Consider the following 17,162-nt stretch of genomic DNA (forward strand, 5'->3'; position numbering starts at 1 on the left):
TAATGTTATAACAACCTATAACAGCAACAGAGAGAATACAGGAGCTTGCCTGCATACATTTCATTACCTAAACAAGGTAACATCATCAGTATATTATCAGTTTGTGTAATGAAATGTCTGCTAGAAAACAAACAAGCTCAGAGAGCACGGAGGACCCCTTATTTCAACCCCGAGCTGAAAATATTCTCCTTTATTGATACAGGAGCTATTTTGGCGAATGTGTTAAGAGCAGAACATGTTGAGGGCAGAATTCATTCTTCTGGGACTGAGGAACAGGAAGACTGGTAACAATCAATATTAGTTTGAGATGAAGGTGAAATGCATCCTGTATTTCACTTTTTTAAAAATAACCTTATGACCTCTCTTGGAATCAAATGCTGTTTTGTGTCAGAGGTAGATAAAACTTGGAATTGGGAAAGTAATGGCAGAAATGTTTGCATATTGATGGCCCAAGTAAGTGCATGCTAAGTTTTTAAAGGAGGAGAAAACAGAAAACAGAGTTACAGTCAGGAATAGGGAAGAATACAAAAAAAAAATCACCCACAAAGTTTCTAGTATTGGGTTGTGTGTAGCAAGAAGATTGTCATTTTAGTATTTTAAAAGTTTTTCAAACGAGCCATGACTTTTAAACAAAAGCCCTGTTTCTACCTTCAGGAAGGAGATTTATTCAGTTCCCCTTTGATGTCGATGGCTTGGACTCTGCTGACTCTGTCCCTGGAGGAATGACTTTGAGAAAGGGCCTCTATGTTGCAGAGGAATCTTGTAAAACAAGAGGAACAATTGCTTTTGAATGTGACGTATGCATTATTTTATGTGCAGTAAAGGTAAAAGGTAAAGGTTCCCCTGCACATGCGTGCTAGTTGTTTCCGACTCTAGGGGCCGGTGCTCATCTCCGTTTCAAAGCCGAAGATCCAGCGCTTGTCCGAGGACGTCTCCGTGGTCATGTGGCCAGCATGACTAGATGCCAAAGGTGCACGGAACGCTGTTACCTTCCCACCATAGTGGTCCCTATTTTTCTACTTGCATTTTAGGTGCTTTCGAACTGCTAGGTTGGCAGAAGCTGGGACGAGTAACAGGTGCTCACTCTGTTACACGGCACTCGGGATTCGACCCGCCAAATTGCCGACAAGCTCACCATTGAGCCACCACGTCCCTTTATGTGTAGTACATGTATACTTAAATATTTATTTTTGTAATATTTTTTACTTTCAATCCAAATGAACAAAAGACAAGAATAAATGAAGAGAAGATGGATAGATTATATTCAGAAAAAATATGGGACTAAAAAGTTTCACTTAGCTTATGAGTAAATTTTAGATTGTTATTGTTATAATTGTATTATATTGGGCATAATTATTTAATCTTTTTTAACTTTTGTATTTATATTTCGATATTTATTGCCCTGTACACCGCCCTGAGTCCTTCGGGAGAAGGGCGGTATAAAAATTTAATAAATAATAAATAAATAATAATTTAATTTTTTTCTAGAAGTTGGGTATTTTAGAGTGTTGGTAATTATGTTAAAGGCGGGTTAAAGTGTATTATGTATTTGGTTTTTTATATAGTTCATTAATGTTAGTTAGATTATGATTACTATATATTTGTAACCCTGTAATCAGCTCTGGGAAGTGGGGGAGGGGGGGTCTAGGGGGGGGTTGGGAATGGAATAATATTGTAACCTTTTATAAAACTTTTCAATAAAAAAAGAATAAATGAAGAGAGAAATCAGTGAAGAGAGAAAAATTCAGAAACTTTCCTTGAAGAGAATAAAATGGGAGGCTAATTTAGCCTATCCATTAGCATTTGAAGTTATACTCTTTGTGACCCTGAGATTTCATGTCTCAGAATCACAAGTTGGAAAGAGTTATTTCGGCCACCAACTCCAATCCCTCTCAGTGCAGAAATCCAAAATAAATGTCTGGTATGCTTTCACCAGTTCTGAAGAGTATTTGGTTAGAGCTGTTAAAATCAGGATGAAATTACCCTTTATTTTTACAGGGTTGCTATAAGCTGTGGATATGTAATGGAGATCAACCCAGCTTTGGCAAAGCACTAAAGGAAGTGAACACCACAACCAGCTCAGCTGTAGCAATAGATACGTTTTGGAGCTTCACACAGAAGGATCTACATTGGCTGTTGCTGTGTCCTCTGATACAGGGATAAATGAATTCATTTTTAATACGGCTAGGTATGTGGATAGATAATTAGACTTGTTATTCGCTTTACTACAGATGGTGTTTGAGGTCAATTATTTAGCAATCACACAAAAAATGTAGCATAAAATACAATATAAACAGAGAGATTTTCCTATTACATGCATTTATATAAACGTCAATGTGCTGTGGAGAAAATTATCCATCCCTTATGTTCATTGGAAGATGAGATTTTAGAAAAAAAATATATAACCTTGTTAATTTGTGTACTCCAGTTACTAGTTTGGGGAAATGCAATTCTGCAGCATTTGGGAAACTGAGATAAGCAGCACTGATATTAAATAATTTTAATGAAAATACTTAATCAGTTGTAAAAAGTATTTATTATGTCCTTTTTCAAATTCTATCCAACATCAACAATATTTTACAAATAACAGCTGTCAAATCATAACTTTCCCTATAAAATGCACCCCTATATTAAGACTTCAGTAAAATAGAAAATTCAACCAAAAAATATAAATACAAAGCCAAAATAAAGTATACTAAATACAAACACTGGAAATTTAAGTACCCACTACTTGCAGAAATATACACATTTTAAACATAATTACAATTGTCAGTAGCCTGCTGAATGAACTGAATATATTACCTGCAGTTTGAACTAATATTATTATCTTACTTTGTGTAGCATTGCCAGTGAATGCACGGCCGACAATCATAAATTCTTGTTTCATAATTCTTCATTTTTAGTTGGTTATATTCCTTATCAAATTAAATTGAGTATGATAGCCTTTGTTTTTGACTGTCATAGCTTTTTCCAAAACTGGCTGTAAAACCAATGTCCTATTTCTTTGATATGATTAAAAATAAACAGTGATTTACTGATGATAAAAATAAACAGTGATTAAGAAAAATAACCAAAAATGAGTAGAACTGTTATTGAAACAATTTGCTCTTTTCATAAGCCTTAAGAGTTCCCTTTGCTTAGAGTTCTTCTGAGCACGAAAAAGGCAGCAAATATATGGTCAGGAAGAATATAATGGGAATTGTTCTGTAGGCATTACTGAGTGGTGTTTCATCCTGGGTAAAATTAAAACTCCCAAAGCTCCATCCTTTATTCTATTGTGACACTGGCAAAGCAACATTGACTGGGACCTGATTGGGCTGAGGTGCTGGAGAAATGTTGCTGATTGACTGTTGAGGAACAGAAGCTGCCTCCATTTTGCTGATGTGTATGAAACGCAGACGAAGTTTCAAAGCTGGCCTTAAATTGCAAATAATTTTCTCAACCTTTAATAAAAAAAAGGTGAAAGAAATGTCATTATAAATTATGAAGTTTATGAGTATTAGCTTGGTTTTTATCCTGCTTGTCCTTGAAATACCTCAGAGTTTTAGGTATTTATTAGATTTCTAAGGCATCAGGATGACAATAATAGCCAAATATAAAACCCGAGGGCTATATTCTGTACTTAAAATGGGGGCAAAGAAAAAAAGATTAAGAATGTCTAACAAATTATAAAATGTAAACATCCACCTCACTTCTAAAACCGCCATCATGCATTTATTCCCCAAAACATTTATTTCTGATATCAGTTCTCAAACAGCTAGCAGTCCTATCTCATTTTCAGTTCAAGCTGGTTTCTAGTCTGAAGCAGTTTAAATGGCAATATGGTGAAAATAGCAGTGTCTTCAGAAAATCATTACTTATACTAATTAAAATGGTCTGTTGACATTAAAAGGGCAGGATATTAAAAAATAAAAACCTAAAACAGAAAAAGTTTAATTAAAAAAATGTTAAAAGCTTCACACTTGATTCAAAGCATCGAATATTTCTTTCTGTATAAAATGAAGAAAAATGTTCAGTTGGTTTCTTCTTATTCACAGGGCAGGCCTACTGTGGAGTTTTCACTTGTTGACCTCAGATGGGAAAGTGAGTCAAACTTCAATTCTACTCCAAAGTGCTATTTCTTGTAAGAACTACTATTCACTTACTTGGTCCTTGACACTGTCTCCAGTAAACATATACTTCACATGGTATAGAAAATCACAGATGGGATCCATGTAGCTGAGATGCACGTTGCATTGATCCACTTCCAGAAGCATTTCATAAAAAGCTACTCCAATCTATTGCCAGATACAAACACAAACTGTACTGAAAACACATACTTTCCCCCCCCATGTTGGGTCAGTTCAAATTTGATTTTTAAATTCCAACATTCATATTATAAAGTTAACACTTATATTACAATTATATTCTTTTCTATTTTTTTCATTCCTCTTGTTTAAAATTGTTAAGAAACTGTCAACAATAAAAATGATAAAACATTTAGTATTTATATCCCAAGTACAGGAGGAAAAGGACAAAATGACAAAAAAGTAATCAACGAAGAAGAAAAACATAAGGAGACCTGTATGTTTTTCAGAAATAAGTTTATCAGTTGTACTGATGTTATAATTCCATAAAAGATCAACATTCTGTTTTAGAAAGTTATTATCAAAATGGTTGGATGATTAAAAAAACTACTTGCAGCAAAAATAAGCATATGCATTTTTAGTCTTGGAAATGAAATCTCTTTATGGCAATGCATATAATTCAATAAAGAGTATTTGGGTGAAAATACTTTATTATGAATGTGGTAAAATATAATTAAACAAGCATTTTGTGCATTCTCAGCTGGCTAGCAACTGAATGCTGAGGTAAAAAAAATCCACCCTGAAATTCTTCCCTGTTTTCAGAGAGAGTTTGAAATCAACTATGTTTAGCTATCTATGCTGAAGTGCAATGAATTTTTTTGACAGCCAAAATATCCTTGAGAATTTGTTTTAAAACTTTTTTTTGTTCTGCTTTAAGAAACGAGATAAGGAATGCTGAAGCCTAAGGTCCTGTTTTTGTTTTTATTTGCACTGTGCCTTGATGCAAACTGTGAGCTAATGCCTCCTTAAGTAACACCAGCTGCCTGCAATTAGTACAGGTTCGAGTCCCACCAGGCTCAAGGTTGACTCAGCCTTCCATCCTTCCGAGGTAGGTAAAATGAGGACCCAGATTGTTGGGGGCAATAAGCTGACTTTGTAAAAATGCCACTTGGGGGGGGGACGAAAGCCCTAATAAGCAGGCATATACATAGAATGAAGGCTATTGCTAAGCACATTGATTTGTGCTTTAGATTGTAAGCCGCCCTGAGTCTTCAGAGAAGGGCGGGATATAAATGGGATTAAAAAAAAATTGTGCTTCTCTGCCAAATGGAGTTCCTGGGAGAAATGCAATACGAAGTCACTAAATCAGCAATATGCCAGAGTAAAAAGAAAGGAGACCCCTGAGATATCCTAAACTTCCTTTAATAACATGGACTGATATTAATTCTACAGTGGAAATATACTAAGAAATCACAGTGTTTAATTTCACTAAAGGAGCAGATACAGCTGAAGTCCGCCACAGAAAAATACAGCTTTGCAGAAATAGTGAAAGAATACAAATACTTCTTCACTAAGTCAATTATTCTTGGAAGTTTATAAAAACAATCCTGTAAGTTTGCTCCAAACGTCCCTTCAGAAAGGGGAATTTTGCCCAGTTCAGAAAATTTTCGACTTATTCTTTTGTAAAATCTAAACAGTGTAGCTATTTTTATTTTTATTTTTTTGGATGGCAACCTACCTCTAGCATGCATCTGGTCCTCTCTTGCTGGAACCGCTGTAGAAATGGGCCAACAAGATGATAGACATAAAGGAGCTGGAATTCAGTCTTAACTATTGGTATCAGCACTTCAGTGAGAAACCTGTAATATTTCACAAGATATAATAAATTAAATCTTCAAAAATGAAAGTAACTGAAAATAGTTACGATTACGTATTTTGAAAGCTCCTAAATTCTATCAAGACTCAATTGTTACCAATAGCAATGAGACAAAAATAATTAAATTTGACCGTAAGTGTACTTAATAGGAGCTTGATATGAATATGTGATCCATCTACAGCAGTGGCCTTCAAACTTGGCAACTTTAAGACTTATGGACTTCAACTCCCAGAATTCCCGCTGGCTGAGGAATTCTGGGCGTTGAAGTACACAAGTCTTAAAAGCTGCCAAGTTTGAAGACCCCCGATCTACTCTACAGCACATACAAACTACTAAAGATGATATTCATTCATTGCAAACCTAGTCACCCAGTAATACCTACTTTGGAATGAGGGAAAGCTGGCCAATGCTCGAATGGTGCCAGACAGCATGTGCCAATGCTAAGGTGTAGCTGCAGCACATCTCAGAGTAAGACTGGTGACATGCCGTGAAGTCAAACAGTTGGAATGGATACCCAACCCATTCGGTCTCTGAAGTCAAACTAGGACTGTTGATAACACTCACAATCCGTTCATGGAGGACAATCCAGTAGGGCTCCTTGGAAAACAAAACCGGCCGCACAACAAAGATTAGAGAGAGCGCTAGCATGTACATAACCTAAAATGGAAGCCTGAATTACAAAATGTGGTTTCAAGCTATCATGACATGCGAGACATTCATTTCCACGTACTATGAGCTGCCTAGTTGTCAGTCCTTTCTAGCTCAATATTGCAGTCTGCTAGTAATGCAATGATTAAGAAACCAAGAGAAAGGGGTGGAATCCTGTGGGAAGAGTCAGGTGGGCATCCACTACAGATGTATGAAACAGCACAATCTACAAACCACAGTTCTTGGAATGTTCTCCTTTACAAGACTGAAAGCATCCTGCATACTTTGAGCACAATCTAATGCTTAACGATTGTAACAGTGAGCGCGCATGTAACCACATATACTTCATAATATATGATATAAATACAGGCCCTTTCTTTATTCTATCAGGACTTTGTATTTGCTTCAAGAAACCAAATACAGGTAGTCCTCAACGTACGACTATAACTGAGCCCAAAATGTATATTGCTAAGTGAGAAATTTGTTAAGTGAGTTTTGCCCCATTTTACGACTTTTCTCGCCACATTTGTGAAGGGAACCGTCGCAGTTCTTAAGTCTCCCCATTGACTTTGCTTGTCAGAAGGTTGCAAAAGGGGATCACGTGACCCCGGGACACTTCAACCGTCATAAATGTGAGTCAGCTGTCATGCATCCGAAGGTAAATCATGGAGGATGCTGCAACGGTTGTTAAGTGTGAATAATGGTCATAAGTCACTTTTTCCCCCCCACGGCTGCTGTAACTTTGAATGGTCAGTAAGTGAACTGTTGTCACAAACTACCTGAATGTGATCATTACGTATGCGTGATTCAAAAGGGGGGGGGAGAAGAGAATTTATTTCTCTCAAAAGACAATCGCATTGCATCGCATTCACATTGGAAGCATCAAGTTGCTTACGGGTTGAAACGATTAGCTGATGACATCACCACTGCCCGGGGGATGCCCTGTTGGGGGGTCCCTGGCGGGAGTTGGAGGTAGAGCACAATGGCTCATGTGGTTAGGATGCTGGGTTGGAAGTTAGCAAGCCCATGTTCAAGACCCGAGCCCTGCCACGGTGGGGGCAGAGGGGGAGGGGCGAGGTGAACTCCTGTCCTCAAAAGACAATGAGGCCATGCAATCCACCTTTGACAGCTTGTCAAAGTAAGTCCTGGGAAAGTAAATGCAAAAGCTGCATTTCTAGTCTCCAGAAGCTGACTTTAATTCTTCACATTCCAAATGTTGTACAAGCTTTCAATAAAAAGTTTTTTTAAAAAAGGAAAATATAAAAAAAGCTCACGTTCCAATTTCTAATTATTTCTCATGTATAGGAATTGGAACTCTTGCACTTAACCTTATTTATTTATTTATTTATTTATTTATTTATTTGTTTGTTTGTTTGTTTGTTTGTTTTATATACCGCCCTTCTCCCGGAGGACTCAGGGCGGTGTACAGAGCAAGGTAAGTATACAGTAAAGCAATAGTAAAACAAATAAAACCCCAAATCTATCAGGCCAGGCCGGCTTGCTGGAATAGATAGGTTTTTAAGTCACGCCGGAAGGTGCGAAGGTCGGGACCTTAGGCTCCTTTTTCTTCCTTTAGTTGGAATTTTAAACCCCAGGTAACTTACAGGTAAGGCGGTGATAACCAACCCAATTGCATTCATCCAGGCGGTGATATTTTCTCTGGGCACCAGAGGCTGACTGTTAGGAAAGCAAGAGGAAAAAAAATCACTCTTTTGGTACTCTGGATTCTGGCACAGGGACAGTAAAACTATGCATACAGGTAGTCCTCAACTTACGACCACAACTGAGTCCAAAATTTCTGTTGCTAAGCAAGAGAATTGTTAAGTGAATTTTGCTCCATTTTATGACATTTCTTGCCAGAGTTGTTAAGTGAATCCCTGCAGCTGTTAAGGTAGTAACATGGTTGTTAAGTGGATCTGGCTTGCCCATCAATTTCGCTTGTCAGAAAGTGGCAAAAGATGATCACATGAACCCAGGTTTGATCACATGACCATAGGGACACTGCAATGGTCGTTAAGTGTGAAAAACGGTCACTAAACTTTTTTCAGTCACTAAACAAATGGTTGTAAGTTGAGGACTGTCTGTACTGTTCAAAAACAAATCAAGTAAATAAACTTAAATAACCTTTCCTCTTTCGATCATGTTTAATAACATCTATATTCTAGATATAAATAATACTGGGATTATTTCTAAAAAAACAATACATACCTTTTCAAAACAACGTTCAGAAGGTCATTGCCCACATCCTTCCCCGGAACAGCCAAGGCCATGAGTTCAACACAGGTCACATGGAGGGCATGGGCAGCTGGATTAGGAAATTCATTGAACCTCCAATCACAGTTTGGGAATGGACTGGATGATTTACCAGCCATCGGTGATTGCAGTTAAGCTAATAAACTACTGTATTTTATAGGAAAGAAGTAATGAAACATGATGTCATAAACCCAACAGATGCTCTTCAGCCAGCAAGTAAAATGGCTATGCGCACACACACACACACACACACACAATTGTGGAGGACCTTTCAAGCAGCTGCAGGCTTTCTAAAAGATGCTCTAATGCAGACATAATGCGACATATCGGAGCTTTTTTCCCATTGCCGGCAATGGGGTGGGTGCGATTTCCTTGTGATGCATCCGGCCCGCAGGCCGGCAGTTCGACACCCCTGCTCTAATGCTTAAAGAAGGCCTGTCCGTTCACATTTGCAAATCACCTTTCAAATGCTCTGACCAGCTTTAATAATTGTGTACGTACAATACTTAAGCGTATGTATTTCCTACCAAAGAACACGTTATTACATTTTGAATAAACTTCCCCAGCTCCAAAATTTAAAAGTAAACTAGTTAAAAGATAATTCTTTGCTCTTTTTGTTTAAATTTAGCTTACCTACTAAAATAAGGCAACGTGCTCATTGTGCTAGGAAGCCAAATGTTCTTATCTTAACTGGGAGTTATTTCCTAGTAAACACTGATAAGGCAAAACATTGAAATCGCACATACTGTATATTGTTCTCATTTTGCAGTGATAATCTGAATGCTGTTGACAGAGAACCATTAATAACTGAATGCTACAGAAATAACAGCAGAGCTAGTTTAAAGAGAATAACCAGTGTTCTATATACTATTATTTTATATACATTCATTATTTCAGAAAGGATATTATCCACCAGCCGCCCAATTAGTTTGCAGTAATACATATCATCGGGGACCCACGGGTTATCTTCTCGTGGATTCATAGCGCATTTAAGATAAGTATCACTTAAACACCACCCTAATGGCCGGTTATCCTTTAGGGAGCCAATGATGGCATGGACAAGCTTCCGTTTGAGGTTGGTTCGCTCTCGGAGATGTCCCTCATAATAGTGAAGGGTGTTGTAGAGGTAGGTCACTGGCCGATCTGTCAAGAAACAATTCTTAAGTAAGCAGCTGTGTTCACACGTTTTACAATCTGGATTACCATAAAGTGTGTATGTGTGTGTGTGTATGTATGTATGTATATGTATATGTATGTATGTGTGTATGTGTATACACACACACACACACACACACACACACACACACACACACACACAAGAACATGATCTGTGCTTTGTTCAAATTATATAAACTGACATTCTTCACATGCTATTCTTTTTTTTCCTTTTCCTTTTTTCAGATTTGCATAATTTAGTACAGTTTGCCAATTACAGAAGAAGTAAGGTTATCGAAGTGTCATTTCCAGACCTGGGAATCTCATTCAGCAATTGTATGGGCTTCATATACATTCCTTTATTATCTTCTTTGTTCATGTATAGCCTAGACATGCTCCTGTCATTGTCAGGACCCACCCCAATTCACATCTTAGGAAATAAGAACTCCTGGATCCAAGTTTGTCCAAAAGGAAAAGTTTACTAGGATGAGATTGGTTGTGGCAATACAAGACGGGATCTGACATTGAGTTACATTTCAATACTATATAAAGCATTCCCGTTTCAACCCCCTCCCCTCAAATCCATTTAGTCAGGCTCACATCATTTACTTAGGTGTCAATCTCCTTGTGTTTATTGTTATTGCTTTCTTCCTTTCAGTTCCAAATGGAGATGCAACCCAGATCTCTCTCTCTCTCCCCCTGTTCCCCCCAGATCAAAAGCTTTCCTGGTCTTTGAAAACAGCTTACTGCAATCTGAATAACCATCCTCTCCCCCCCCTCGGAGAGATGGCAGAAACCCGAGAATAAGCACAATATTCTAACCATACATTTACGAAATGTGATATAAATGGATTCTGACAGTCATGAGGAAAGGACCAGCTGAAGGCTAAGTTTATTTTTCACTCACAAACAAAAATGAATGAATATGGGAACTATATCAGCTCTCTTCCAGTCCTCTGGTAGTTCCCCAGTGCTCTAGGATCTTTGACAAATATAGTTCAGTGGTTCTGAGATCACATCTGCCAGTTCCTTGAGAACCTTAGGGTGTAATCCATCTGGTCCTGGTGATTTGGACTCGTCTAGGTTGGATAGGTGCTCACTTACCATTTGCTTGCCTATCTTAACTTGTGTTTTTAATCTATTTTTCATGGTACTGTTTTTGATAGATTGGATTGTTTTTTTCTCTTTGTGCCCACTGAGGCAAAAAATGAGTTAAATAATTCTGCTTTCTCCCTGTTGCTTGTCACCTTCTTGCCACGTTCCCCCACTAATGGATCAATCATTTCCTTAACTTTTTTCTTGTTTTTTACATGTTGAAAGAAGCTTTTTTTGTTATTTTTGACTTTGGTCACAAGCCTTAGTTGATTTTGAGCCTTAGCTTTCCTTACTTCATCTTTGCATGCTCGGACTATTTGCTGATATTCTGCTTTAGTTATGTGCCCCTCTTTCCATTTTTTATACTTGTCCTTTTTATCTTTCAATTTATCAGAGAGTTCTTTATGCAGCCATGCTGGTTTCTTTTGAGAGCTGTTATTTTTCTTCTTTCTTGGTATTGTGCTAGACTGGGCTTTTATTATCTCACTTTTCAAAATTTCCCAAGCTTCTTGAGTTGTTTTCCCCTTGAGGATTCTCATCCATGGAATCCTTCCCAAGCCCTCTCTAAGTTTATTGAAATTAGCTCTCTTAAAGTCCAAGACTCTAGCTTGACTGTGTTTAATTTGTTTTCCGTGTATCTTTCACTCAGTCTTTGATAAAATTCTTGTAACCTAAAGGATAACACATTCATTTAGCATTTATATTTTGCATAATAAATTCTGTCAACTTAATCCAATTTGCATGGATCTAAAATTCAAGCTGTTGGATCACATAATTTGAATATTTTAAACCATGGAGAATTAATATTTTTTTTTTGAAAAAAATGTTATCAGAAAGGGGGAAGAGAGGGGACAGGTGTGTTCATGCTATTAGGATTAGAATATATTCACAATGCAGTGTCACATTTATCTCCTCAAACATATTACGGAAAGATAATCACCTATTTCCTGCAACTTCAAGAGATCTGATGCTTGTATAGTGTTCAACAGAAGTCAAGGGCTTCTCTTTTTCTTGACTAGAAAGGATAGCTGAATCAATCTACTAACCCAGGGGTAGGCAACCTTGGTTCTTTTATGACTCGTGGACTTCAATTCCCAGAATTCCTGAGCCAGCCATGCTGGCTCAGGAATTCTGGGAGTTGAAGTCCACGAATCATAAAAGAGCCAAGGTTGCCTACCCCTGTACTAACCCATGCACTCATATGCCTGAGTGTTTTTAATGAGGGCTTACTTCCCAGACCTGCTGCATTGCCACTGCTCAATATATCCTGACCCAGTTATTCTTTACAAGCTTGTCTGTCTGCAGTTCCCGTTCTTCCTAGAAACACTTTTCTAGCAGCAAGTCTGACAATGCAATTGCTTCTCTAAGACAAACACAATCACCACAGTTGGTATAAGACTCAGACACGTCATGAAATAAATAGAAAATTTTAATTACGGAGAACATTTATTATCAATCGACAAATAAGCGTTTGTTATTATCAATTCAGTAATATTACAGCAACGAAACAACTTTCCTTAGAACTCACCATGAAATTTGTACAAGCCTCCTAAGTGATCTAGCAGAGTCTCCAAGGATTTGGATACTGGTAAAAGTTCCAGAAATCTGTGAATCACAATGTCAAACACTGGCAGGAAGCGGAGGCAAACGTTCCCAAAGTAAATTGGTAAATACTGTGGTTGGATTTGAACAGGAGGATTGACTTGCTCTGCTAACCCTTCAAAATACAGCTTTTCAGGGTATTTCTGAGGAAAAAAAACAATTTGGTTTAATTTTGCCTGGGTTTAATAAGCTTTCATTACTGATGTTCTATTTTTTCTTCCCATATTTGAGTAAGATTTCCCTCTAATGCTTTACATCCATATTTTAATGGGAAAATATCTGGCACAAACACCTATATCAGAGGTGTCCAACTTTGGCAACTTTAAGATCTGTGGACTTCAACTCCCAGAAGTCCCCAGCCAACTATGATCATTAGCCCTCAACAACAACAAAATGTACGCCAATCCTAGTTATCTCTTCAAATGTGCTAAATCACTAACAAGATGACCTTTTGCCTCTCAGAAAAACCATTGTGTATTTGTTTGTTGTAGAAGCACTGCCATTTAGGGCAATTATAAGACAAACCGGAAGTACCTTGTGGTAGCTCATGTGCTTCGTATGCCAGTCATTCTGTAGCCAATGCTCAGGAGAGTTCTCCTTCACAAAATCACTCACTCTGTTTCGGAAATCATTGGGTTTCAGTAGGAGCAACTGAATAATGAAATAGCACACTTGGGCTTCATTGCCTTCATGACTGCGCATCGCCTTAAATAATGATAACAATTTAAAAATGAATCAAAGCTGAACTACAAGACAGAGCTACAAAATATCTACAGGAATATTTCTAATTTCTCTGGAGTATAGCTCAAGTAAAAAAAAATTGAAAACCAGTTAAATATAAAACTTCCCACATTTTGAAAGTTCCACCGCCCGCCCTTCGTTTCCCCACCACCACCACCACACACACACACACACACACACACAAATAAATTTAAAAAAAAACAAAACTTCCCACATTTTTTTTGACCCGAAAACCTGTTCAAGAAAACTAGGGTTGCTCAAGAATGCACTTTATAGTGGTTGAAAGGAATTCTAAAATTATTATTTTAATACTCTTCAAAGAATCAGTCTTCTCTCTACAGGACATGATAATCCATTAATACTTGAACTACTGACATTAATACTTGAACTAATTTCAATCCTTCCATAATCATGTATAAAAATATGATACAATTCACCAACATCATTCATTTCTAGTTGAGGAAGTGAAGTGAGGCAACCAAGACTTACAGAAGTCTATGTGATTCTGATACCAAAAATTTTAATTGCCTGCTTGTACAGCAACGCTACATTGCTTACACCCAACTGGTTCTTATCAGCTTATCTCTGAATGTCTACTGTTCCAGTAGATCCCCTTTCAATGACATTGTTCTGTTCCCCCCTCCGGAGTACAAACAGACAAGCAGACATGACTAGCAAGAGTTAATTCTACAGGCTGTAATTAATTGCCTTCAGATAAGGCCTTGACAGCAAAATAGACTCTGCTGGAATGAGGTAACATCCAAACAAACAGTTCAGAAGCAGATGTACAGCAGCATTGCCAAGAAGTCAGACCAGGGTTTCAAACAAGAAGCAGAGTTCCGAAGATGTGACCAGAAGTTGTTTAAACTATTGTTCGTCACAAAGTTCTGAGAGCAGCCACACCCTGTTTTATACCTAGTGGGGTGTGGCTCAATGACTCAGCTAATCCCTGGCCCTCCTACTCTTCCTACGCTGCTGTAAATGCTTGGCCCTGAGTCTTTCTCGGGGGTCTAGCCATGAGTCATCTTCGCTAGACTGTATCTGCTGCAGCTGCTCGAGCTCCGTCCCAGCCTGGCTCCCAGCCTGGCTACTCCCAGGTTGCTCGTCGGCCTTCAGATGGAGACGGAGGCCTTGCCAGAGAGGAGGGCCCTGGAGAAGGAGGCCTTGCCAGAGGGGAGGGTCCCAGAGAGGGAGGCCTTGCCAGTTCCTCCCCATCATCTTCAGAGTCCTCTTCCTCGGGTAGGACAGGCTTGGGGGTCGGGGCCACAACAGACATTTTAGCAGTGTTTTTTGCATCAACGAAATTTTGCAGTCTTCAAAAACAATATTGTGATCATAATATCTGATAAATCTCTGAACAGATAATGGCAACTTCTCTCTCAGCATTCCTTACCAAACACAGTATCAACCGATCCAATGTCACAATATTGTACTTCCACACCATGTCATTAAGAATTTCAATACATTTGTTGAGCTGCTGGCCCCCAGCTGAGGTAGAAAATTCATAGACCAGGAAATCTGCAAATGTCCTGACATGAGCAACCAGGGCCCTGGCTCCAATTCTTTCTAGTACTCTAAAGTAGGAGAGAGAAGTATAATATGACATAATATGAAAACCAATTCCCCCCCTCCTCGAAAGGCTGTGTTATCAAGTAACCAGCTTTTAAAGTTCCACTCTTAGAAGGTTCTACAGATTGAAAATGTATGAATAAAGCAGATTTGATGAAACAATATTGTAAAATGGAGAGTTGGGATTCTTTGATTCCTAAATGGATTTTTTCCCAAGGCTGTTGACAGAAGCACACTCTGTGTTGCTTTGCAATGAAAGCACCGGTTATAAAAGTCCACTTTAATCATACGGCTGGCAATCTGTTTAATGTGTTAAATTACAGGCGGTCCTTGACTTATGACCACAACTGAGCCCAACCTTTCTGTTGCTAAGCAAGACAGTTCTTCAGTTTTGCCTCATGGACCTTTCTTGCCACAGTGTTAAGTCAATCACTGCAGTTGTTAAGTTAGTAACACAGTTGTTGAGTGAATCTAGCTTATCCATTGACTCTGTTTGTCAGAAGGTCCGCAAAAAGTGATCACATGACCCCAGGACATTGCAACGGTCATAAATACATGCCCAAATTTTGATCACGTGACTATGGGGATGCTGCAACGGTCGTAAGTATGAAAAATGGTAGTAAGTCATTTTTCCCCCCAGTGCCATTCTAACTCTGAAAGGTCGCTAAACGAATGGCTCTAAGTCAAGGACTACCTGTAATGCATTACAAGAAAAGTCCACCGCAAACTTGTTCCTGTGCTACCCAGTATTTTGCAAACTTTAGAAAACAAAAACATGCGTTATTTCAAACGACTGGCCACTGTGCAGAAAATGTTCTCTACGTTTACACCGTCCCAAATATTATTCCATTTTGCTTTATAGTGCCATGGTATAAACAATAATTAAATCTTTTAAACCATACCGATAACCGATTTGGTTAATGTGATCGGTTTCTAACAGCATTTTCCAGAGGAGACACAGGAAGAGGGGAGGGGAGCCTTGCATAGAGAAATGGGTGATGATATCATTTTCAATTGACATGGATTTCCACTTTCGGTATTCCTCTTCCACATTTTTTTTTAGGTTAAACCGGCTCTCTTGAGGCACATTGTTCTGCTTGAAGAATGCCTGAAATAAAACAAGTTAGTAGCCACTAAAACAAAAGTTCATCTTCATCTAAAATGTATTACATTCTGTGAGGCCACTCCAATTTCATAATTCAATTTTCCTACCAGGCTCCTAAATTATGACCAACTCTCTTCTCTATCTATCGCACAATTTTACCAAATTCCATTCTGGACAATTTAATTCTAACTTTCATCTTCTTGATAGACAAAGATAAGCATAAATGTGACATCCTCTTAGGTAATTGCTAAGAGTCAATGCTGACTTGTAGAATATAATCAATCATTAGCGTATGACTGTGTGTGCGTGTGTATGTGCTTTAAATCTCTTAATAAGTTAAAAACATTTAAAACTAAGAAGAGCTGTAAAACAGAAACATACAAAACCCATCATGAAATATCTTTTTTTAAAGTAGTTATCAGAACTGGAACGCCTGAAGATGATACTGAAATTGCAATTCAATGCAATTATAAGATTCAATCTTATAATTGTAAGATTATATTATTGTCCCTTATAATTATGAGATTCAACCTTGTAATTTAATTCATAGTTAATGACAATAGAGCACGTTTATAAATGTGCATTTTGTAACAAAAGCGTGAGTTTTTGTACAAAATTTCTAAAAAGATAAGGTTAATGCAGAAATGGGGGAAGAAACAGACAAACACAACAGATGGAAACAATATTTAGCTTGAAGCAAACTTTACACAAGAATATAATTATCATCTTTCCTGACATAGATTATTGAACCCAATTCTTCTCAACCTTTGCAAATTTAAAATATGTGAACTTCAACTCTCAGAATTGGTTGGGCAACCTGAGAGTGGAAGTCTACGTATCTTAAACGTCCCAAGAAGTTTACCTGTACTCTTTATACAGTTATGATTGTGTATCATCTGACCCATCCACTGTGATAATCAAGTTCGCAGATGATACAACTGTGGTGGGTCTTATTACAGGTGGGGATGAGACAGCATATAGGGTGGAGGTACAAAAACTATCCATATGGTGTAAGTAACAACAACTTGCACCTAAACATTGGCAAGACGAA

At 37.9% G+C, this 17,162-nt stretch overlaps 1 protein-coding gene across 2 annotated transcripts in view; it reads right to left on the reverse strand.

Moving 5' to 3' along the window:
• Window positions 1–2,517: 2,517 nt before the first annotated feature.
• The window catches only part of MED23 (mediator complex subunit 23), a 51,339-nt gene continuing 36,694 nt past the window's right edge, over window positions 2,518–17,162 (reverse strand). For both annotated transcript variants that reach the window (XM_083379928.1, XM_083379927.1), the window contains 11 exons: window positions 15,909–16,114; window positions 14,831–15,011; window positions 13,231–13,401; window positions 12,623–12,839; window positions 9,751–9,987; window positions 8,800–8,965; window positions 8,196–8,268; window positions 6,326–6,540; window positions 5,806–5,926; window positions 4,146–4,277; window positions 2,518–3,443 (listed from right to left, as the gene is read on the reverse strand). In XM_083379928.1, the coding sequence (XP_083236054.1) occupies window positions 3,273–3,443; window positions 4,146–4,277; window positions 5,806–5,926; window positions 6,326–6,540; window positions 8,196–8,268; window positions 8,800–8,965; window positions 9,751–9,987; window positions 12,623–12,839; window positions 13,231–13,401; window positions 14,831–15,011; window positions 15,909–16,114 (1,890 nt within the window). In that variant the 3' untranslated portion in view covers window positions 2,518–3,272. The remainder of the gene's footprint in view (window positions 3,444–4,145; window positions 4,278–5,805; window positions 5,927–6,325; window positions 6,541–8,195; window positions 8,269–8,799; window positions 8,966–9,750; window positions 9,988–12,622; window positions 12,840–13,230; window positions 13,402–14,830; window positions 15,012–15,908; window positions 16,115–17,162) is intronic.

Source organism: Vipera ursinii (genome assembly GCF_947247035.1).
Source record: "Vipera ursinii genome assembly, chromosome: 1".
NCBI lineage: Eukaryota > Metazoa > Chordata > Lepidosauria > Squamata > Viperidae > Vipera > Vipera ursinii.